The sequence below is a fragment of the Dufourea novaeangliae genome, unplaced genomic scaffold, assembly GCF_001272555.1.
Source record: "Dufourea novaeangliae isolate 0120121106 unplaced genomic scaffold, ASM127255v1 scaffold221, whole genome shotgun sequence".
NCBI lineage: Eukaryota > Metazoa > Arthropoda > Insecta > Hymenoptera > Halictidae > Dufourea > Dufourea novaeangliae.
The window spans coordinates 2,417,567-2,442,951 of record NW_015374115.1 but is presented as its reverse complement, the minus strand read 5'-3'; the positions used below and the strand labels follow the sequence as shown (position 1 = coordinate 2,442,951).

Genomic DNA, 25,385 nt, shown 5'->3' with positions numbered 1-25,385 from the left:
GACCTCGTCATCGCGATGACGACGAGAAAAAGTCACCCGCCTGGGCTAACCAGACAGGCAGAATTTTCACCGTGAAATGCGTGAAGGGGGGGGGGGAATGAGTGCTCGCAGGGGTTGAGTGTACCGCTAGATACAGGGTGTGCCTGAAAAAAATGTGGTTTTTCGTCAGGGTGGCAATAGAATGTAGAATTATATAGGAGAAGATACTCCTCTGGATGACTGTGATCGGAGGATCGAGAAGGTTGGGGATTATTTTAGTGGCAATATGAAATTTTTAATTCCCAGAGAATGGGTGAATGTGTGACAGTAGATTCAGGAATCCTGAATGAAGACAAGAGATATAGAAAGAAGATTGGAGAAGTGAGAGGGTTGTGGAGAATTTTAGTGGCAATATGGAATTTTAATTCCTAGAGAATGGGTGAAAGTGAGGAAATTAGATTGAGGATCCTGAATGAATATAAGAAATATAGGAAAAATGTCGGAGAATTGAGGGGGTTATGAACAACTTCAGTGTTAATATAGAATTTTAGTTCCTAGTGGACAGGTGAGAATGAGGACAGTAGTTTGGGCTATTTTGATAAAGAATGCAGCAATATAATGTAGTTCATGCTGATTGTGTTCCATATGAAAGAAAAATCAATTGTAGGTGTTATAAGGCATAGTAGAAACAGAAAGAGTTTTATAATTATTAGTAATTTAAGGATGAACAATATTTGCGTCCTCTGACTTGTTGTTCCTTTCATTCTCATTTCTGAGACACAGCATATATTCTGTGCCAGAAGATGATACTTCAAGAGTCAGGTACAAGTGTGTGGCAAGAGCTAAAAGATTCAGTAACGACGAAGAATACGATAACACTATTAATATTATACAGAAATGAATGTATGTAGCAATTATACCATACGATACTTTTAACGATAACCAGGAATTAGATTGCATACCTGGCGGAAGAGATAGAGTGATGTCGTAAAATCAGTCAGTAAAATAAGGTCGAAATTAGTTCATTACTAATACCAATTCTTAGAAGACGCTGGAGGCAGTGGAGTATATGTATACAGATTGCCATAATCGACTACCCCTAAATTGAAATCGAAGTTTAATATTAATTGCATAATTTCACCATAATATAAAGAAAATTCAACCGAGAAAACAACATATATTTGTGTAAGTTCTAACTCCAAAACTTTGAAAGTTTTTAATGGTTGTATCTGCAAATACTAACCACAATTAAAAATTTGTATTGATAATAGGCTAAAATTTGGTTAAGTATTGTAGTAAATAGCTATTTAGTAGATGATATTATAGTGTGCTTAATTGTCTCACTACTTGCCTGCATCTATAATATTAAACTTCGTAAACTGTAAACTCAGTTTTCTCAGTTTAGAAACTAGTGGAGAAAAATCAATTAGAACTGCAACAATGATATGACAATATTAAGGTACCTGTTACGATCGAAATAAAGGATAGGTACTCTTAAGATCGAAATTAAAGATACCGTTAACTTTTAAATCAAGGAGACATCATTAAGATCGAAATTAATTCCTTACCGGTACCATTTTCTTCCCCCAGAATGCGTTGGTGGCAGCGGTCCTTCTGCTCGAGATGCTGAAGGAGGTTGGCTGCGGGAGCAGCACACCCCCGCCGGGGGATGGTGCGATCGGTAATCGGCAGGTCACCACCAGCGAGAACAACAACACTGAGGTGAGCCTCGGCTGCGGGGGTTGCGGTAGGGAGATATCGGAGCGATGGTACCTAAGGGCTGCCGATCGTGCCTGGCATTGCGGCTGTTTGCGCTGCTGCCATTGCCGTGTCCCCTTGGCAGCGGAGCTGACATGCTTCGCCAGGGACGGCAACATCTACTGCAAAGAGGATTATTATAGGTTAGTGCCGAGTAGTCGTAAGAGGATTAACAAGGGAACGTCGTTGCTCGGGGGCTGTAACCAAGAGGGTGTCCTCCCGGTTGCGACGTAATCTGAAGCGCCGGGAGGAATCATAGGGAATTTCGATTCTGCTGGACGGATGACGGTTTCCTTGTAACTATTAACCGATTACGCGTGCCCTTCGGGGCTTTGATTATGCAGGGAAATCGGAGGTTTGATGACAGTGTAGGGTATCTGGTCTGGCATGCTTCGCATGATTCGATGGAAAAAAACCGTAGCAAAACGGAGTTATTAGTTAACTACTAAATTAATGGTTCAAATGGGAAGCAGAGTTTTCTTGGGTGTCGTATGTTAAGGAGATTTCTTTATGCGTTTTGATATTATTTGTACTGTTTTGTACCTACTACTATTTTGCTTTGGAGGAAGTTGGAACATTAAACCGAAAATTTTCACCCCTGAATTGATTACTAATTTAATAAACTTTGAAACAATACTAAGGCCGAATTTTTTTAATTTGCTGTCGAATAATTATTCGGAGTATTTGTATACAAGTAGGATGAAGAATTTATGTACGTATAAGATTTGTTCAGAAGAAGTCTCATTCTCCACAGAGAAATCCCCAACATGTATTATTAATGGCTTATTTGAAATATTTCTTCTGAATCCTTACATCTCCTAAAGATGAACCTTCCAAAGTATAAATTCTTCAAGATTTCACTAAACTCCTCTCGATAAACGCCAAAGATGTTATCTAACACAAGCTGTCTAAAACCCACCCCGTATATTTTTCTCCGTTTAAACTTCTTTCGATCCCAGCTAATTCATTTCGAGATTCATACAAAGATACAAATCTGGAGCTTTTTCTCCGTTTCCCAATATTTCTTCATTCTTCGTAGCCGCGTCCTACCATCCGCTCGCGGAAACAAAAGCAAGCCGAATCGCTCGGCATCGCCATTATACGTCGAATTACCGGAATGACGACCAGGAATTAATGCAAGATCCACCGGTTCCCGTGTGCCTCGAGGCCCCCACTCCACCATACACGGGCTTCCCGTTTCAGTATTTATTGGGGTATCCGCGAATTTGCATAGGAGCGTCCGCCCCGCTCAAAACTCTCGCTCCTGGACCACACAAAATGTCTACTAATGGCCAAACTCTAAGCCGTTCGTGGCTAGGCACACCCGAACCGGGATCTGAAATTCCACCGGGGCTGGTGATATACTCGACCCGATAAAAACAGACGCGGTCACGATTTCCAGTAATACGCCACCGGGTTGACACTTCGTTTTTCGCCCCTGTACCCGAAACCGTGTTTTTCGTTAGGGAACGGATCGATCGAATAGTAGAGATCGCTATGCTGAGGGACATTTCTGCAGAACTGTCGATAGCAATCTACACATAATTGTGCTATTAATTCTCATCTTCGAAGTGTATGTAGTCTTTCGATGTTTCTGGATGGGGTCATTCCACGCGAAATCGGACACTTTTTAAAGTAACATTTCGGATTCTGTTGAAACTTGGATACGTTGTATTCTTCAGTGATAGATGTATAAATACAGGTTGTCCTAAAATAGGCGTAAGTCCTTGAAAGGGGTGATTAATTATTTTCGTTAAGGAAAAAGTTGTTTCAAATCACCCCTTTTAAGGACTTACAACTATTTTGGGACACCCTGCATATGCTTCAAGACAGCGTTAACTTCAATTAATTTTCATATGGCCAATTGTTAAGTGTACTAATTTTTTTAAATTCGTCCATAAAGAGAACAAATAGAACTGTATCCCCAAAAAGTGTCTGATTTCGCGTGGAATGACCCGATGGAGTTCCGATAAGGTCCACTGTAGCCGTGTTTTTGGTGGTAAGGCTTCATATACATATAGGTAAGATCCAAGGTACCATTTACGAGGTGAGCTTTAAAAGTTTCGCTCCAGACCGAATCTTTTGTGATTCAACAAATCGAAATCACCTGTTTTCTCGTCACTTTCTGCACGTTGTTTTATCCTTTCCTATAGGTCGGTAGAGGCCGTGGCGCGCAGACAGAGTCGATTCGTTGTGGATTGAGACATTAAAATGCAAAGTGCCGATGAATGCAATTAATTAAGTTGAACGTGAGACCATTGTGGGGGCTGGCGGTAATTAAATGCGGCGAATCCGTTGTTGTGTGTGTATTTTTTGTTTCTGCTTTAGGAAACGCTCGTGTTTTCTCGTTGGGATTCAGAGCGTAGTTAACAGAGAAGCCACGCGCGTTGCATAATTCTCGTAATCCTCAAAAGCGTGAGAACCCGTTTCTTCTCTCTTTTTATTTCGCCTACGTACCCGTACCACCCCTCCACGGTTCTTTTTCCCTCTGTTCCATCGCGTTAATCGGATTGAAATGGTTAAATTGACGAGCTTCGACGGTAACGTTAAATATTCAATCCCTGTATGAATTATTCACTCCGAGAAATATTACCGCGCCCGGTGAATAAAACGCTACCGAAGCCGCCTGGCGCTGAAGCTGCGACGACACCGCGCGTGAATTAATTGACAAACTGGAGAAAAAAAGAAACAGTTTTCTTGGAGATGAGATTAAGAATTGTTTGCATACCGAACGTGAGATCGTTTAACAAGTGTACAGACGAACGCTGAAAACAATTTGTTTCGAATTTTCTGTCCTTCTTCGCTTCTCTTCCGCCATTTTGTACGCCAACCCTCCACCCCCGTTGTTATTTCGGCATTGAAAACGAAAAGAAGATCGTGTTTCGACCATGCTGCTACGTTGTAATCGCCGCCTAATCAGCGAGTACAATTCTGAGCCTCGGTGGAACGAAATAATTAAAGGGCAAAGAAGGGAGTGGGAGCTAAGTCCGTCATAGGGCATTCCTCGACATGGTTCAGTAGGCACGTCGTAACAAACGGGGAGATTGAAAGGTTTCTTTGTCGAGCTAAACACACGCGGAATAACGAACGGCGTATTCTGCGAATGTATGCTTCCTGGTGTTCGTTAAAATTTGAAGAGAAATTTTTTTTACTCTTTTGAAATTTGGTTCACCATTTTGAAAAGACATTTCGTTTAGAGTAAGGCTATTGTTCTGAAGTATTAAAAGTAAGTCTAATTTAATAGTTTCAACTACCCCTGAAATTATTTTCCGAGTTGTTAGAAAGAAGTTCAATGAATATTGACGAGTACCATTTTATCTTCCGAATTAAATGTCACGATGGTTCACTTATTGAAACTGTGCATTCTGATTGCGTTACTTCTTGAGTATTATTATCGTACTTCACTAGGTTTATTATTCTAAAAAATTCAATCTGACAAGAACAATAGGGAGAAACATAAAACGGATAACTGTTTACAGGTGTAAGTACCCAACAACTTTCTATTGTGACAATATATTAATAATATATATTTGTTTCTGCCTGTGCTATTAATGATACAAGTATTTACTCGTCAACTCGAAAACTCATTACTTTCATTATTACTTTACTACTAATTATATTTACGAGATGAAAATACTCCTGTTTGAAAATGAAATATTCCTTCGTGTAATTTAATGCCCCGGTCCCCAGTGATCACAATGGTAATCAACGTGTTAATTATTAATAGACTCCAAATTTTCATGCAAAATTACATTTTATACAGTAATCCATAAAATGAACAGAAAATGTAGGAATATATTTCTTCTCTTATATATCTTATTGGGTGAACAATAAAATACGAAACTCATTGCTCCTGTATTTCACAAAGTCCATAAATACACAAAATCCGCAGTATAATGATCATTAGTGTCCAAACAATTACCCAGCACGTCAAGTCCCCACTAAAACTTCAATCTACCCAAAAGACTGGATAAACAATCTCTTTGTCTTATACTTATCGAGCACTCACGGATCATGGTGTCTCTCCCTCAGCTCACGATCGCTAGAGACATAGGATTTCGAGAGCGAGGGTGTAGGACCGGTACACCTCGAGGCTGGAACGGCTGCTCGGTTCGTTAGAGAAGAATACAACCGGCTTGCTCCCATGCAATATGCAACGATCCGTATCCAGGCCAACCCCTTTGTCTCTATTTGGTTTTCGCGCTTCGGAAACTGTAACGCTGTGGGCTTGATCGTCGACGGCCGATATGAGAGAGCCCGCGAGGAAGGAACCGTCCTCGTGTGCCCCTCCACCCTGTACCACCGTCAGGGTTATGGTGTATTAGTGGAAGAAAAACTCGAAGCAAGGGGAGCAGGGGGTGGAGGAGGACGGCATTGTTCTCCGATTTTGGTCCGAGCGGATAGTCACGAACAACGGGAGGTCACGTGCGCGAACGTGGGGGCGGAGGGGAGAAGAGAGGCGGTGGCGGAGGATCGACGAATTCGAGCGACGATCGGGATCGTTGATTTTGTAATTAGGGGATTCTACGAAGAACGCGTGATCGAGGGAGTTATCTTGAAGGAACCCGGAACGACGACTGGGACCAAGAGACCCTGGGCCGTAGCAGGGTGCTACTGGGGAATTGAAACCGTTTGATTGGTGGTTAGATACCGGGACGACGTGGTTTCTGGGGACACCATTGTTGCGTCGTAGCAGGCGCTCCTTAGAGAATGTCTAAGGGAGCTTTGAAGTTTTCATTGTTGTGGGCAAGGTGTAGGTTATTGGTTCTTGTGGTGTATTGAATGGGAAACGGGTGATGAAGACTTTGTGGACATTAGCAATTACCTAGAATCGTTCTCTGATTTCAAGTCCAGATTATATGTTAGTCTTCTTTAGCTATCTTGATCTTTTATCGAGCAATTGTAAAACCCTTATTGATGTCGGTTGGTGAGTTTATGATTGACATTCCACTAGGCAATCAAAGGTATCTACTGTTAGCAAATTGGGTATACGTTCCTTTTCCTACCGTATTTATTACCAAAAACTATAGTGATCTACAAGGCATCGAATACAGTCCACTATGTCCTCGGAACAAGACCCATTCCTTTCCTGTGATCCAATCAAATTTGAATCTGTCCAATACACTGTTCTACCGTTTCATCAACTGTTCCGTTTTCTCAGGTTGTTCGCCGTCTCGAGATGTTCACGTTGCCGAGCCGGTATCTCCGCCTCGGAGCTGGTGATGCGAGCGAGGGATCTGGTGTACCACGTGGCCTGTTTCACTTGCGCTTCATGCGGCACCCCGTTGAACAAGGGCGATCATTTCGGGCAGAGGGACGGCCTGGTTTATTGTAGGTGAGAAACACGAGCCGGAATTACCATCATCCAAAGGCCGTCTCTTTGTTATCAACGAGTCTGATGACGAGAGTGACAGAAACACGAGACGCGTCGCGGCGTAGGACACACACACGCATACACATTTATTATCGTTTCATGATAACGGTTGAAATTCTCGGGGTCTTTTCGGTTCGGAGAAACGGGATATACATACATACGTATTTCGAGCCCGCGCTCGACGCGCGTTCTCGTAAAGGGAAAGACATCGCGGTGCCGCTTCCCGCTCGGGCCACGGATCGATGGGATCGTTGCGCGCTTATCAACGGCCGTCACCGTACGTTTATTAATCCCCCTGCGTTCGTGGCGGATCTTGATGGGAACACCGAAGGACAAATAAGGGATGCAGAAATGGCATCGGTTAATTTTCGAAGGAGACAGTGTGTACGACAGACTCGCAGAACTGTTTTATTGTTTACTGTTAGCGTCGGGAATGGAGATGTCAAATGATGAATAGAAACGTGGAGGAGAATTAGAGTTACATTCGTACCATCATTTGACAGTAAGTTGTTAACATTGCTTGCAATATACAGGGTTGCCTGATAAATTCATTTACCTGGAACATCTCATTAGTTTAGGAAATTAAGGTATAAAGATCTGCAGTCTACTGCTAACAAACGGTACTGCATTAAATAAATTTGAATAACAGACAGTAAAATTTACATTACCAAAATACAGTACGACAGGAGACAATTTACCTAAAAAATCCAATCGTTCCTACACTTACAACAACGTAATATCAACTGTCATTACATACTACTATCTAGTCACAATACATTCATTCACTTACAGTGAACCCGAAGTTACAATGTTCTATGTTCAACCCACACTTATACTCACTAATGTTACAATCTCACATAGTCATTCGAAACTTACAATTATTCACAGTCAACCGAAAAAAGGTACTAAATTCTAAAGACCGCAAAAACCAACATAATCCTTTATCTCCTCCTCCAGAACTTGACTCAAACCAGAAAGTAACAAGGATAATTCTGAATCCTAAAGACTACAAATCGTCACAATCCCACATCTTTTTCTCCAGAACTTCAATCAAACCAGAAACTAACAAGGATAATTCTAAACCCTAAAGACTGCAAACGATCACAATCCCACGTCTTCTCCTCACCAAAAACTCGACTAAAAAGCCAGAAACTAACAAAGACAAGACGTACCGTCAAGAGCCACAGTCAGACACGTCCGATCCGCCGATTCATCGATCCGATCGACCGGGAACCGGGCCTCCGGCCCATTAAGTCTGTCTTCTCTCGCGAGCGAGATCGCTGTTCGCCTCGTTCATCGAACTCGGCGGATAACGCGGGGTCGACACTGAAATACTCGACAGCAAGGTTCACGAATGACGAGCTGGTCGGTCCCAAGACCTCACTATGAGTTGCTCTGCTGCGCGGGGGATTACGGGAGCGCAGCCGGAAGCATCGAGGACATCGGTTCGCCGGGGGTGTCGCCGCTTCCGGCTTATTACAGCGCCGCGGAGCAGAGCCCAATCACGTCGTCCGGCACCGTGCAGAAGGGCAGACCAAGGAAACGGAAGCTGTCGGAAGTAACCGGCTCCGAACTACCCGTCACGATGAGGCTGGCTGCTGGGGCGCTCGGTGAGTAATTCCTCCTCCCCCCCCCCATTCTTAATTGCGTCTTCTTGTCCCCATTCCTCTTCTTATCATATGTCAGTCGGATCTCGGAATGCTGAACATGAAATACCGTGTTTGTGTTTCACCTCGGTCTATCCGGTAGGGCGATTAACCATCAATTAATTTTTCAATGCTTCGCAGATTTTATGAATTTATAGAATAAACATTTTATTGGGGGATTAACCCTTGCATGGCTGTGACTGGATCCATGTGGACCCAAGTTTTTAAAAGTTCCATCTAGTTGATCAACTTATAAATTGTATTTAAGCTAGGAGTTGTACATATTAAATCATATAAGAAAGAAGGTCATTTTGAAGGATTGCGTTTGGAAATAATGTTTAAAAAGTAGGAAGTATCAGGGGTTTGAACGGACCCAAGCACTGCTGGACTTGGATCTTGCACTGGACCATCAATCATGCGCATAGCCTAAAAACATTCGACAAAATGCCTGCAAAATTAACGTCTACACAATCTCTAAAAAAAAATGTCGAACAGAATCCAACCGCAAAGATCATTCTCCATCCCCCATTACAAATTTTAATATTTCATGCCTCGCCGAAACTCCTGCAACCCCCAAGGATCCATCCTCCTTAATTACACGTTCCATTTCCCTCGTTTCCCCGCGGAAAGTCGTCGAGCGTTGAACCACGGGCTTCTCCGGGCGTTTTCGGCCAGGGCCAATTTAAATCGAGGCCAATTTAAAGGGGGGCCCGAGCATTTGCCAATGCGACAGACGTTCGAACGAGTTATTTATTCAGCTCTCGAAAAGGAAAACCGTTTCAAACCGGGGAGGAGGGCCGCGAGAACACGTCCGCGGCCGCTACGGGACAAAGCGGGGCCGAGAGAGGCCTGGGCCGTTTCCGCGTGTTCGAGGATCAATTACACGTACACGCATACACGTGGACTTACTGGCAGTGGCGAGAAGTTTCGCCGAAGAATCCCGCGCCAGTGTGTCGATGGGAGGGAAGGAAAGAGAGAGAGAAAACACAGAGCCTAACGAGGCGAGCCTCGAACAATCCGCGGAGCGATTCCGTGGGTCGCGCGCTCGATCCTCGCAAAGCTACCCCGGCAAATGTTTGCACACCGAAGGAACCAGCCATTATTCTCATTGCTCGGCAAATAATGCAACTCCCCCGACTAACCTGTTCGATTCGAGGGTTGCCGAGAAGGTCTGGCGAAAGTTGAAGTGAGACGGGGAACTGAGCTGATTCGACAGGGAGTGATGGAGAGATTCGAGTATAGACAGGAGTGAAAGAGAGAGGGGAATAGAGCTGAAAGAAAGAACAGAGATCCGCGAACCGTGCACCACGTGTTCCCATGGTTTTAATACCGATGTTTGAAAGCACACCCCCGTTTACAATCCGGCCCAATTATCCCTCCAAGGCAACCCCTTCCATCCCCTCTGTCACTCTCTTACGGTTCCAGCGTTGTTTCACCACCGCCAATTACACGTATTTGCGTCCACGAACGGGAACCCGAGACTGGATTCTTGTGAATTCTTTATTGTTTCGACTGTACAACGAGCGGAACAAAAGGGTCCAGGCCGCGTTTTCTTTGCCCCTCCCCTGTGACCCCACCGTTTTTCTCTAGCTTTTTTTTCGTCGCGATTAATCGATCGACCCGGACGTTCGAACGGGGACGCGATTCCCTCGCGATCGTTTGAATTTTGTTTCTGGAATTGTGGTTCAGATTTTTGCTTTTCTGGTGTTGGAGGTTTCTTTGTATTGTAACGAATTATGTTTTTTTTTGAAGAGTTCAACGGTGGCCTCATCGGAGTTGTTGGAGTTTTTTTTGTTTGGGGGGGAATCTGTTGGTGAGACCGTTTGGATGTTACTTGTCCGTTGGCTGGGGAAGTCCTCCTTTGAGCTGGGGTGTTAGAAGCTTCAGGGCTTAATGAACAGTTCAAGCGGGGGATCGAGAATGTCCTTGAATTCTTCACACTGGATGTAGAATTTTGTACACTTCTTTTTTGGACACTTTATACTTGTAGATGTCTATAGTCATTTATATTATTATTATCTCTTTATTAAGTGCTGGATGGAACGGGCATACATTTAATGTAATGCAGTAGATTAACTTGAAATCATTAAAGACTAGACATACAGTGACTCAAGTATTTGTTCATATACTTTCCAAATTCCAATTAAGTGTACAAATTTTTATACAGTTTCTATTTATGTATCCGCGTGATTTTTACTTTTACCATGCTTTCATGATGAATATTTGTTAATTTTGAAGTAAGATTCATAGTTTTATACTTAATGCGGTGAAAGAAATGACAGCCTTCCGTGAACGAAGTGAGTCACTGTAGCTATGGGTTTTCTAGTACGGAAGCAGATAAAAAATGTAGGCTAAAGTTTGAAGAACTAAAGTGTAACACATTTTTGAAAACATTGAAATTTTACTTTTGAACGAAATGTGATCGAAGAAGTCGAGGCCGTGCGTTACGATTTACGATACGTGTCTGTGCATTGCCCACTGCTTCTACTTACACGGAACACAGTAGATCAGTGTTTCCCAACCTTTTTTAGATCATGCCCCAGCTTAACACCTCAAAGATCTCGATGGCCCCTAGTAAAATAGTAAACCCAGTTCTGAAAAACTTTAACATTAATAGCTGAATTAAATAAAAAAGGCAAATAGGTAAAATTGTTGTCGATGAGGTGAGGAATGTCAATGATTTGCTAATTGTCTCTCAAAATATTCAAATTGTTTCTCGGTGGGGCTTATGCTTTAAAACACTACTCTAGATGTATCGATATTATGTATTTCTTCATCAATTTTCTATATCTCCTATCAATTCAGATGAAAACATTCTGAAAAATGAGTAGATCCATATTATTATCACCGTTTACACATTATGGCAAGCAGAATTAACCACTGCAAGACAGACACACGAGGTAAATAAAACAGGAATAAATTCTAAAATTTGATGGAACTATCTAACTAAACTTTCTATAAAATAACACCATCCTATATGTTCAATTTAGTGCCACATGTTTTTGTACCCGTCAGAACGATTTTCCTCTCCCCTCTAACTCGATTCTTCAAACCGCCCCGAACACATTCCTCAGCCAAAATGATCCCCTTAACAATTTCTGGGCATCTAAATCCCCACGGAAAATATTCCCGCAAAAACGGGTGTCCCCGGTTTTTCTCCCCGGAGGGAACCAGTCCGACCCTGATGGGATGTAATTTTTCAACGTGCAACAGCCATAAACTGCTGCGCCGGAGGATTTTCAACGGCGGAAGAACCGACGGGACTTATCGCAATTCCAAGGATTCATCGAACGCGCCCAGCCGGACGTTCAGACGGGATAGTTTCGAGGGATCTCTCTGTCTCTCGAGCCGGGCAAAAAGTTTCCCCAATTATATATAAGGACAATAAAACGCTAAACACCGGTCGGCAGGTTCCCACCCCGACCGCTGGTAGTCCAAAAGTGATTCTGCGTTTGATCGCTGGTCGATTATAAAATAACTCCGCGGTTTGTGGAAGGGAGTGGGGGTAAAATACGCGACTCTTGAACCTCTCGAAAACTGTCGTGAACCACCCGCGGGACAAATGAGATCCTTGATACACGCGGCGTCGAATAAAATGAGACACACCGCTTCGGCAAACGAGAGAGGGTGCTTTAAACACGGGCGTTAAATTAATTTATCGGTCGGGTGAACGAGGCGCGAAAGTGAACACGCGTCGATTTTGGGGATCGTGTTCCGCAACGCTGGCCCTTCAACGGGCCAGTTAACGTCTCGTTAGATTAACGTGACCCTTGGGTACGTTAACGACGCATTGTGGCTGAAGTTCAAATGGTTTTCGGGTGTTTTGGAGGAAAATTGAAAATTGAAGGATTTTTTCTTATCTTGCAGTGATTTGATGCAGTTGTGAATTTGTGGAGATGTGAACTGTTTGAAGGCACCTGGTAATAGTGTTTTATGAATTTCATAGGAAATACGATTTTGATATATTGTAGTATTGAGGATTAGGGTATGGAGATGTTCAAGTATACAGGGTGTTACATTTAAATTGAACCACTAGAATATCTTGGAAATTGCTGATGATACTGGAAAATACTTCAGGTAAAAATTGAATGGCTTCAAGGTTCATAATGTGATGTGAGTGGTTTCTTTTTCATAAGTGGAAACGTAGAAGACCTCTTGAAATTATTCACTTTTTGGATGTAGTGGTTTTTAGTACGATCAACAGTTTGGAAGGAATTCGAGTGGATCGATTTAAATGGGACACCCTATATACAGTATGAAAGTGATGAATCATTAGAGTTAATATTTAATAAAATATTAAGTGTACCAATAAGTAATCTTCTATTTTTTTGAAATAAACAATTGAAGATTGAGGACGAACGTCACTGAAACAATATAGCGTTTTGATTTCCTCCAAAATAAGTCTTGAATCTGATCAAAAATAATTATTTATAGCTACATCTAATATTATCGGAGCTGCCTTACCGTGGTACTGAATAAATGAGTTTCCTTTTCCTGGAACACTCTGTACAAAACCAATACAAACTACCGCGTAAAACGCTGTGCGCTAAAGAACATATACAACTCGATGTTGCATACAAGAAAAATACCCCAAGATTAAACAAAACCAGTATTAAATAAGCCTCGATTCCCAGCAATATCCTTTTTGAGAACCGCTAAGCAGAGCAGCCCATTTCGTAACAAACCGCTTTCACCCTTCCGCGAACTTCCTCCTCGAAATCGTTTGCGAACGAAAACGCAAGACGAATAGGGGGGGAAATTCCGAATTTTTTTTCACTCCCGGAAGAGTCCGCGCGCTGCCCAGTGGTCGTGCGATCCGGGCAATTTCACCGGTATAAACCGTCGCGTCCCCGTCTCCCCTTCGGTCTTTACAGCAGAACGAACGTGGTGCGCCGCACGACGAACGGAGGAGAAAAGGCTAGGCCCCTTGCGCGGACAGTGACAGATGGGTATCGGTGGCGAGATGCATCGATTGGCCGATCTCGCCGGAAAAGAATGCTGCCGTGGCCAATACGTGGCCGCAGCAAGCAGAATGGCCGGCCGAACGCTATAATGCCGCCTGCGTGTGTGTTTCTTGCCGGAACGTCCCTCGTGGCCGTTCGTTCGTTCCGCGAGACCGGGTCTACCGGAGCCATCCACCGGGCGTGTGATTTCGGTCTCTAGCCCAGGACCTGACAAATTGTAATCTCATTCTTGAACCACGAAATCCCACCGCCGCCATTCCGCCCCCGTCCTTGTCCCCTCGTCGCCGTCGTTCGCTTGGGAACCAGGCCAGTTTCGTGAAAAAAACTTGCGTCTACCTTTTGCAGGACGCGCCCCGAGTCGTGTTTATTGATAGAGCTGGTTCTAGGGAAAGCGATCCTTTGGGGAATTCGACTGGGGCCGCGATCGATGATCGTTGGGTCTGTTGATTTCTATGGGAAATGAGGCTATCGAGGCGAAAAAGATATTTTGGTGATTCGAATTTGAAGATCTACTTTTTGGGGATTATAGGGTTGAGGTAACTTTGACTCTGTCAGCGGTAATTTTGTCCTGAAGTTGAAAACGATCATTTTCGATTTAACACTGTTTTGCAAGTAATCTTACGTGAAATACTTTTTCATGTAAAATTCAACTTAACCCGCTAAATGCATTTGTTTACTACAGCGGACGCCTACTTTATCACTTTAGTGATTTTTGGAACATTTCTTTACGATCGGCAATACGAAACTTTTTTAAATAATATCCAAACATTATTGTAATCATATTCTTTAAACGACATCCAATAGATTGTAAAAAATTTGTTGTTAAAATATTTTAAATAGTCTTAAAATTGGTTCCTGATTGTATGAAAAGAAATTTCTGTACAAGATACTAGAAAGATTCAGTGAACGGGTTAATTTGACAGTTTGCAGAGTTGCAAAATCGGAAATGATCATTTTCTGACTTGAGACAGGGTAAAAATTATCCCAACTTATGGAATCATTGTAGGCTAGATGATTATATGTAACTTCTGAACATTTTAAATATCCTATTATTTCGATTAAAGCACACCTCGACTCGATTCTCCTTAAAAGTCTCCTTAATTCTGCATCCCTCGATGACCCAAAAACGTTCACACTTGCTATCCTCAACGTAAACATCCCAGTTCATGTCAACTTCGTATCTTCCTATTTTACCAACTAATTAGTTCATGCAAGTAGTACTACTCATACCATACCATGTACCTACACCTACTTAGCGCACAACCTAGGACCAAGTTACCACCTCATCCGTAAACGAAATCTAGCAAGCACACTTCTGATGCTCTATTCAAACCTAAATAACCGAATCCTCCATAGGACCACATTCCTCCCTACGAACAGTACCGAACTCGCTCCTACAGACCTCGATCTCCCTGATGCTAATTTCTCGACAGGTAAAATACCAATTAGGTACCCAAGAGCAAGTTTATACATGAGGACCTTCCGCAAGAAATCCTCCTATCCGGTCATCGTTTTCTATCCCCAACGTCGATGATCGATATACAACGCTACATCAGAATATACAAGCTTCGTAAGTCGACCAGACCACGCCTAATCTTTCTTCGATTCCCCAAAAGAATCCGACCGAGGTTTTCCAGCGAGAAGGTCCCTCGAAACAAAAATCCGTGTGTCGTTCACCCCGCGGGGTACGAAACGAATTCCGCCGCCGGTGTGGCCGTCCGCGAAAGCGGTTCTTCTCTTTTCTGGATCGCGAGAGCCAGAACAGAGAGCCCGTCGTCGTCGTCGTCCGTAGGGAATGGAAGTTCGGGACAATAAACAGTAATGGCGGATACGTGCTCGGGGATTTACTTCTGGGTGACTGTCCCTCTCTTTCTCTCTGTTTCTCTTCTCCCCACTGTCTCCCTGCCTTCCACAGTCCAGCGGGTCCAGAGCGCGGCTGTCCACGAACGTCGCCGGAACCCGTTCTTTCTCTGCCGATTGAATTCAATGGTTACCCTCGTCGTCTTATTTATTGGATACGTTCCTTCGCTCCGGCGGCGCGCAACAACTGCAACTCGCAACACACCGGCTGAAACGGTTGCACTCGATGTCGTCCCCGTTGCGTCCTTTTATTCGAGTCCGGGGGGGCCGCTGTTGATTCTGTTGCGCGGTTACGTGCGCGGAAATTCGTTTGTGCTCGGTACTAGCCACAGGCGAGTTTCCGTCTCGTTTTGTTGACCGGGGAGGAATGATCGATCGATCGATCTGACGTGGAGGAATCGGGCTTCGATCGATCCCGATTGGAGGATCTTGGAGGATGATGTTTTGGGAACGGTTATCGAAAGGATCGAGATGATAATGGTTTCGTTGGTAACATCGTATAATTTTGGAAACTTTTGGTTTTCTGTTAATCTTTCTAGTACCTTAGAGCCGATACATTGACTTTCTATTTTTAATATAATTTATACACATGTAATGACAGTTTTTATAACTTATGAGGTACTATAAGGGCTAAATCACGTGTAGGATATAGAATGATTTATTTCTATGTTGATATTATTTGTATTGATCTGCCAGCAATGGTACTTTTCTCTGGTAGGAAATATGTAACGGGAAATAAAGGGACTGCGTGATATTTTAGGAAACTCTGAATTGGAAAACATGAAAATTTTATTACTCACTGTTAAAAAGTTTCTCGTCGTTCTGTTTTATGTATTTGTGCAGAGTTCGCAATTTAATCACCGGAAAGTTACGGCTACCGCCGGCTACTTCTTTATTACGTCACAGTAATAAATAGCGGATTTTATGCATTTATAGCATGCCCGATTGTCTGATAATTCAGTATATTAAGAAGCTTAGTAAATTTTTATACGAATCGACATTTTATTTGGTAGCCGGCAGAAATTTTAATGCAGTGAACAAATTTATATTTCCAGTTTCCGCAAATAAATGTGCAAGTACCGATATATGCATAAACAACATGCATATAAACGTAAAACGTATAAACTCAATAAATAAATCTCAACTCAACCCTTTAAATGCATGTATGAACTGTTTGAGAAAATCCTGAATCTTTCAGTACAATAAATAAAGGTGGAGGAAAGAAAGAAAAATGTATTACTATCTTACAGATAATTTCGAAGAAAAATTGAAATAAAATTGTAAATCATATATCATCATGAGATAGAAAAACTAAAATGGCAACCAAACCTCGAATGTCTTCAAGTATTACAATCCTGTAGATCATTTCAAAGAAAAATTTAAATAAAATACAAATCATAAATATTCACCAATGATCGCGTAAGATTTAATAACGATCAAGGGACAGAAAAACCAAAATGGCGACCAAACCTTGCGTCTCTTTCAAATATTGCAATCTTTTCGATAATTCCCAGAAAAATTGATACTAAAATTGTAAATCATGCGTCATTTAATAACGATCGTAAAATATTACAGTTATACAAATTAAAGGAAATATTAGTTACATGTCAACAATCGAGTCTAATTAATTATCGATCGATGGTTGAGCTAAGAAGGAGCTGGGAACGCGGTTCACCGCAGAAGTTTAATCTTCTGGCAGCATCTTCGGTAGGACCACGAGGTCCAAGAGTTTGTCGAAGGAGGTTAAGCTCGCGCGCGCGCGTGTATGGAGTCCATACGGCGCGCGGGCTTTCGCGTACCTATTACAAAGATTTCTTAATCTGATCGGCGGGCAGGACGCGCGAAAGGAGCCCGGCCCGTGTCTGTAAAAAGACGAGAGACAGCAGACAGAAGAAGAAAAAAAAAGACGGGGCGTCGATCGAACGATACACAGAAGGCTCTCGATGGTAAATGAGAGGATTCCTCGGCCGATCGTTTCTGAATGCTTGTGATCCATCAATCGATACTAGGCGACTGTCCCCGACCCTCGTATCGGCCGATTTGTTCTTCTGTTTGGTAACAATCGGGCGGAAACGTCGCAAGGAAGACGGATAAACCTCTTTTTCTTTCTGTAGAGAAAGATTGAAGATGATTTTTATCCCGATTGGTGGGATAATTTATTAGACTGAATGTTGAGAAAATTTAATTCTTTGTATTTGGAAAATGAAGTAGTTTTAAATGCTCTTTGTTAATCTTGTTCTCCTTGTGTGCTAACCTCAGTGATCGTTGTAAGTAGAAACAGTCAGTATTGCACAGACACAGAAATAACATTTTTAAAATTGATTTCTTGAAGAACAAAATCATATATACAAGATGACAATCTAAAAGATTGTACAACAAGAATTTATACTGTTGTAAATTTACAATAAGAATTTTATACTGTTTGTATAAATCCATTCAGCTCCATTACTTTCCATTTCATTCGATATCGTACTTGACGAAAAGATTCTCTGCTTGTAGATCTGAAGTTCTGTTACACGTTTCCAAAAGTATTGTCCAGTTACTTATCAAAAGTTATCTTTTCCAATGAAATTTTTTAGCATGTAACATGGGAAAAATGCACCGCCGAATTCTTCGGAAGTCTTTCCTGAAGGGATCCTAACTCGTTATTTCGTTTTTCCAGCGATTGTAACGCAAAAAATGATCCGATTAAGTCAATTAGGTATGCGCTCTCGTTATAAATGCGTCTGAAACGCGAGGAGGACGGCGGGTTATCGAATGAAAGGGGGACATTTTGTTGCAGAGCTGCTCCATCCCACCGAACTGTCCTCGTCCATGGAGTCACTGGCGGCGTACGACGCGTCTGTCGGGTCACCTGGCCCCGTCCACCAGAGCCAACGAACGAAGCGCATGAGAACGAGCTTCAAGCACCATCAGTTGCGAACGATGAAGAATTATTTTGCTATAAATCAGAACCCGGACGCGAAGGACCTCAAGCAACTGGCACAAAAGACGGGGCTCTCGAAGAGGGTGCTTCAGGTGAGGCATAAATTTCATTTTTCGATTTCCATTCCACTTTGGAATCGTGAATTAAATCACCGTCATGCTTATTAAAATCGAAATTGTTGTTTCATTCGTGACATGAAAGTAAGAATGTTTCGATTTTAGATTGTTACATATAAATTTCACGGAGGGTATGGAGGACCTGATTCTGGTATCCATAACCGTATTACAGTCGTACCTTGATATATTTTTGTATTACGTGTTTCTTAGATTTCTGCGATTAATATTAATTCCTTTATCTTTGTTTAGGCTCTTAATTTTGAATTTGACATTGGTATGCCTTTATCGTGTTCCTTCTATTACTATGTCCATTACATACATATATGTACATTAGACCCCCATATAACACGGGTTCTTATGACGCGACGGAAAACTTGTGGCAATGATCGCATAACATTGTAGCTAAGTTAAACTTTAACAGTCTAATTGAAACAGTCACATCGAATACCTTTAGTATTCAGTTTGCATATTTTACGGTAAATAATTTCTAATAAACATTACATAAACATTATTCAGAAATATGCATTTCCATATCATAAATAATCTATATACATATCTCCACTGCATGTCACAATTATAAAACCACCCCAAAATGTTCAGTTCCTATGTATCGTGGTTAAAATAAAAACGAACCAAGTATGCCATGTCTGAAATCGTGTTGAGAAATAATTTTTCTCCACAAAAGAAGAGATTACTGTTCCTAGAAAAAAAGTTCACCCACCTACAATCAAACCCCTATTTCATATTCACCAATAGTGTTGTCGAAACCGAGTCGGATTCCCTTTCTGACGACTTCAGTTCTCGTTGCTCCAGGTCTGGTTTCAAAACGCCCGTGCGAAATGGCGACGGAACATGATGAGGCAGGAGGGCAACACATCGGTGAGCAACGTGGGTTGCCCCGGAACCCCGGTGCCATCTAGCACAGGCGGTTCGCCGAACGTGGGACCGTCGGCAAGCATCCTCGGGGACAGCAACAGCATGCCGTCGACCTCGATGGAGGAGCTCCACGCTCTTCATCACCTACATTCCGGCGTTTCCTCCCAGGTCTCGTTCTCCGATCTTTACTGACGACGGCTTGAGATGGAGGAAGACAGCTACAGCAGCCTTTCCAGCCATCTTGGATGAAGGATCGGGGGTCCTTCTCACGAAACGACATTCGACTGTCTTTCAGGGGGGGGGGAGGGGCGAGGGAACACACTGGTCCAGGACTTATATTCCTTTTCTTTCATTTCTATACAATGTATATCGTCACAGTCGATAAAAAGAGACTGGATTCTGGGGCGCTCGCGTAGGCCCCTCGAAAGGGCACCTGTGCGTGCTCCTTTAATTCTATTTCACGGGGATTCCCTCCTGAACAGGTGGACTTTCACGGTGGTGTTTGCCAGAACCGCCGACACACGATCTTCCTGGTGAGTAATGACAGAAGTCCAAGGAAACTTGGCGAACGGACACGAGTTTGAAGGATGACCGTTCCTCGCGTAGCTGAAGCTCGCGTCGATGCGTCCGTAGGTATCATTGATTGATACACCGAGTCGGTTTCTTCCTGCAAAGTCGGATCATCTACCGCGCGGTCGCGTTACGGACTGGCCGTAAAACTCGTTCCGAACGGGTGACGTTTCAACTACGGTTTCCCGGTGCCAGACGTCGATCATCGGTAACAGGAACAAATGACTATTCATCGATGTACGTGAATTATTACGAATAACAAACAGCCTCGCGTGCAGTCGTTCAATCAGTCCAATGAGTCTCGGGACGAATAGGGAAACAGTGGAATACGATGCGAGATGATGTTTTACGTCCTGTGGTTGAAAGATTCACCAGGAAGTGGTCAGGGTTCGCGAGAGCAGATCGGGTGCTGACGTCGGGGTCAGCGACAGATCCGTTGGGATTCGAAAGATGGATTATGTTTAAGTAATCAGTGATAATAATCATAGTTCCATGCACATCCGAATTACCAAAGGTACTAGGCGATAGTTTGTCCCGCGAACGCGCGAGCTGGCCATGCGTGCGAAGAACGAGGTATACTATTAGTAGACTGTGGATCTTTGTACGAAGTTAGATTTTTATAGGTTAAGTTACCGAGCTGAAATTAGACCAGAGATTTGCTTCATCGAAGGTTCTGTCATGTCCAAAATAAAATGAAATTTTTACTAACCTTTACAAAAACTTTTACTCTATTCTGTTTTACATAATCACATTTCTAATAAATGCAAAAATCCACAGTCTAACTGTTAGCGAAACCCATGTAGATGAGGATGGACTGCGTCTTCAATCGTGAAAATGATATTCAGCGTGCAATTACGTACGTCTTTTTACTCAAGATGGATTTCTATTCGTCTTTTTTATTCTTGGTCACGAGATCGATGGTGGTCTCGCTTCGATACCTCGATTTTCCACACGACACCCGGCCCCGAATTCGCGGCGCTGCTTCTCTTCCTTTTTAGCCGTAACCGGAATAATAATAGAGACTTTTTGATATATCGATGATTCACGGCTAGAATCGCGGATGAACAAGCGACGTGTGCGTTAAAACGGCGTTCCTCTCCTCGTGCCAAAAACGTAGCTAAGATACGAGAGCTTTTTTCTACGGTGCCGCGCGAATCCAAAGGGATCATCTTTCGTGGATCAATCGACTGTATGATTTTAAATTATTTATTATAGAAAGAAAACTACTTGAAATTGACACTTTTCTGTCACATTATTGCTGTAGAAATATTAAAAATTGGTTCTAATACGGAATTATAGGCTCCTTGAATAATTATTTCGAGGTTCTACATGTATCTATAATAATTTAATTATTTTTCTTTATATAAATATTTATCAGTTATTCTGTTCAACCCATTTCTTTTTAATTTCATTAAATAGTGGACTGTAATGTACAGTATATAATATTCATATAAAGTTCTGTTTCTTTTATTTTTGTTGTTACAAACGTTGATAGTTTATGTGTAGTTTAGTGGAATTTTATGTTTATCGAAAAGGATCCGCGATCTTTGGACTCGATCGGTACGAAATACACTCATTCGACCACTGACGACACGATATGTATATTAATCAGAATGAAGATTAGCGGAGAATACGAACTCGCAGCATTTTTAGCCAGATCTAAGCGAGACGTAAGATATCATTGCGAAGAAAGCTTCGGGATACTAAGTTATCTTAAGTGCAAATCGATGTGTAGCAAAGTGATGGACACCAAAAATGCCCCCATTTGTCCCATTTAAACGCATGCATTTGAAATTCTTGACAGAAAAGTAACAACAGTAATTATAATATGAAATTCATTATCGATCGTAAACCTATAATTTTTTTCTATCTGATTCGCGTGACACGTTATATCTGTCAGTTACAGATAAGGATGGCCAAATGAAAGATTTCAGATCCAGTAATTTTACGTGCAATTATTTCCCGTTAGCAGGATCTCATCGATTAAACACGACTACGATCGCTCTATCTTTTCGTTTCCAGCCCCCTTTTTACCACATTTTGCGACACAGAACCCAGAGTGTCGGGAATAGTCTCCATAATCGAACAGAACGGCGCAGCGGTCGCATGTTAGGCATCCGTAGCATAGCGATGATTTCATGTACGTCGGCGTCATAAAATGCGTGAATCAATTATGTAAAACTGTATAGACGAATTAATGTGCTGCATTCGAGTGCGACTAATTATCGTATAATAAATAGTTACGTACATCTGGACTTTTGGAACCGGCACTCCTCGTTTATCGTCACCTGTCCCACTATATTTTCTTCAGTTTTCATCGATCGCACGATCGTTTTACACTCAAAGTAACCCTTTTTACATAAATACTGTCCACGTTATCTCTCCAGAATGAATTTCAGAAAGCATAAATTGCATCGAACTGATAGATTGGGAACATTATATGACGCTACTCTTAAGAAACAATTATTACAAAAAACATTCTCCATGTCATATGCTCAGAAGTAATTACAAAAAGTATAAATTGCATCGAGAATGGTATATTAGAAACCCTATATAACACTACACAATAAGAAACAATTATTACAAAGAACAATCATAATTCTGCACTCTGCTTAATCGAATCACAAATTAGTCCCAACAGAAAGCAATCGGGAAAGAGGCAACGACGATCGGGACCAAAAACGGGACAGAAATACCCTACAGAGTCAAGACAGGCCTCGGACAGTGATACCATAATGTGACCAGGATCCCAATGAAACATGGATTTTATTCACGTTCCGCGATATACTCTCGCTACATTGAGAATTCTCAGCACGCTGCGGGTCTGCCTTGTCCCAAGACAGTCGTGTTCCCTCGAAATATCAATAACCGCGTGTTACGAGCCTCATCCCCAGAGTTTCCGGCGCACGCGAGCCACACGGGTAAGATCCGGTCGCGAAGAGCAAGTGCGAGCTCTAATTAGCATCAAATTAGGTATTTAAGGATTTCACGTTCACGGGCGTAAGCTGTTTGACGGTGGTGTAGGGGGGAAGAGAGAAGAGGGAAGGAGGTAGAGAAGAAGTACGACGGTACAAAGAAGAGATAGAAACAGCCCAGAAGAAGAAGAAGAAGAAGGAAAAGATGCTGAAGAAGAAGAAAAGGAGGAAGAAGAAGATGAAAGGGAGGGGAAGGTCGAGAGAGGGAGAGAAAGAGAGGCGGCAGGAAAAGGAAAAAGATGGTTATCCTACTTAGGGGTTATACCAACATAGGGACCTCTCTCGTGTAAATTGTAGGCCCCGGAGTCGTATAAGTGCTGCGGCGTTGTATGGCCGTACGGCATATATATTTTGTCGGCGCTCATATAAGTTAATTTTCAATCTATATGCGGGTTCTCGGATGGCGCGCGGCGACTCATCAACGAAATGAAGAAATTGAGACTCTCGTTAATATTTAATGAGCGCGAGGAGATACAATGGCCGACCCCGTACCCGGGGGACCATGGGATATCACCTGAAACGCGCGCGCGCGCGCTACGGCGAGTGCATCGAGGTGATCGAGACGTGTTAACGCCACCAGGGATCGTGGATTCGGATGACCAGGGCGTGGATCGAGAGTTTCAGAGGACTGAATGACTTCTGGGGGTGGTGACTTTCCATTTTCTGACAGAGGTGATTCTTTGGAACTCCCTTTTGTTCTCTCTTATGTCCTGTTCCTGGTGTCGAGTGGTGACTATTTATGCATTGGGTTGTTGCATAATAAATGTTGTTTTTACATTGCCGATTTCGAAGGATTAGGAGTTATCGTGAAGTAAATATTTGGAATCGAAATAAGGTCCATTTGCGTCCAGACAGTATTGCGAACGAGTTGCAAAATTGTTTGACAATTTTAAGATTGTTGAAATTGAACACACTGGAAAGCTACATTTATGACGCCACAAATTAATATATTTGGTTAGCAGGTTTTTTATCCGATCAAAGTTTGTACAGAAATTCTATACGTAGAATAAAATGGCTTACGTATGCTTATTTACATCGATGTTGGATGATGTTCATAAGAATTCCTACAGAACATAAAGTAATAACTTCATTGTGTCAAATCAAATGTGTAATCCAATTTTGACTTGGATTCAGATCAATTTCTTTGGTTTACTTAAATCGTAGGCGAAAGGGTTAAACACTCACAGTGACAGAAAAAAGTATCTATACACTGAAAATTAGATTGCAGATTTTTTGCGAAAGAACATTTTGTAAAGTGATTCATAAAAACAAGAGCAAACGTAGGAATTTCTTTCTTCTCCTAACTATCCTATTGGATTAACCCTCTAAGGATAAGATCCGGGTCGTATCCGAACCAAGTTCTTTTTGTGCTGTCCCCACTCAATTTTTTACTACTTTTGTTGGCTGTTGATGGCTTTTACCATTAATTGACAATATTATTTACAATGCAACAACAGGTTCAATGTGTTTCCATCGGGTTACACTTTAATATGTATCGAACTTAATCCAGTATACTTGCAAGCAAATTATTCTTACTCTAATATTACACTGAAAATAGTATTGTCAATTTGTAATAAGCGTCACCAGTGTATAAATACTATTTTCTGCGACAGTATATATTTTAATTTTACACCACTCCATACGAGATACGTTTCTGTACCAATAAATTTCCCCTCGAAATAGTACATCCTTCCCCAGCTGCAGCCCAAAACGTAAGTCCCATTCGGACCCATTAATTCAACCATTGAACGAAGCACCGTCACCCCTTGAAACCGGCCAATTTACGCCTCTTTTGTCGGTCAGCCTACTTACAACTAATTTGCGAGTTGGTCGCGGCGGCGTCACGGGCCCGGCATACATATGTGTAAACACCTAACGAGACAGAGGTGTGCGAAGGGGAGATACCTGAAACGTGTCTCGTCAGAGACGCGCGTGCATCCATGAATTCCGCGTATTTTGCGGCTCGAAAAGCGGTTCTTGATGCCTTTTACAGAGAATTCGACAGCTGCTGCTTTGTCGTTCTCCCAGAATCTGGTCCTTCCCGTTTCATCGACGATCGCGAATCGTCGTACCAGATACAAAATGAATTCTATTCATATGGCAAATGTTACATTTACTCGAAACCTCAAATTTTCATACCAGCGGAACAGTATTTCATGTTGACTCAAAGAAAACGAAAAATTCAGTCAAAAAAAAAAGAAAACTAAATTCAGTTTAGAATCGTTATCACGTATCTGACTCGATGTTGTAAGGCAAGGGGTTAATAATGTCACCAATGTTATACGTACATGAAATTCGACGGACGTAACTCCTGTGACTATGCAAAACAATGCAAAACAAT

General features: G+C 42.3%; 1 protein-coding gene across 1 annotated transcript; it reads left to right on the top strand.

Moving 5' to 3' along the window:
- Positions 1 to 1,602: 1,602 nt before the first annotated feature.
- On the top strand, positions 1,603 to 19,691 carry LOC107191102 (LIM/homeobox protein Lhx9-like). Its single transcript, XM_015580055.1, has 5 exons — positions 1,603 to 1,880; positions 6,899 to 7,072; positions 8,489 to 8,721; positions 18,364 to 18,599; positions 19,437 to 19,691. Exons 1-5 carry the CDS (start codon positions 1,603 to 1,605, stop codon positions 19,689 to 19,691), a joined length of 1,176 nt encoding a protein of 391 aa, XP_015435541.1.
- The last annotated feature ends 5,694 nt before the right edge of the window (positions 19,692 to 25,385 follow it).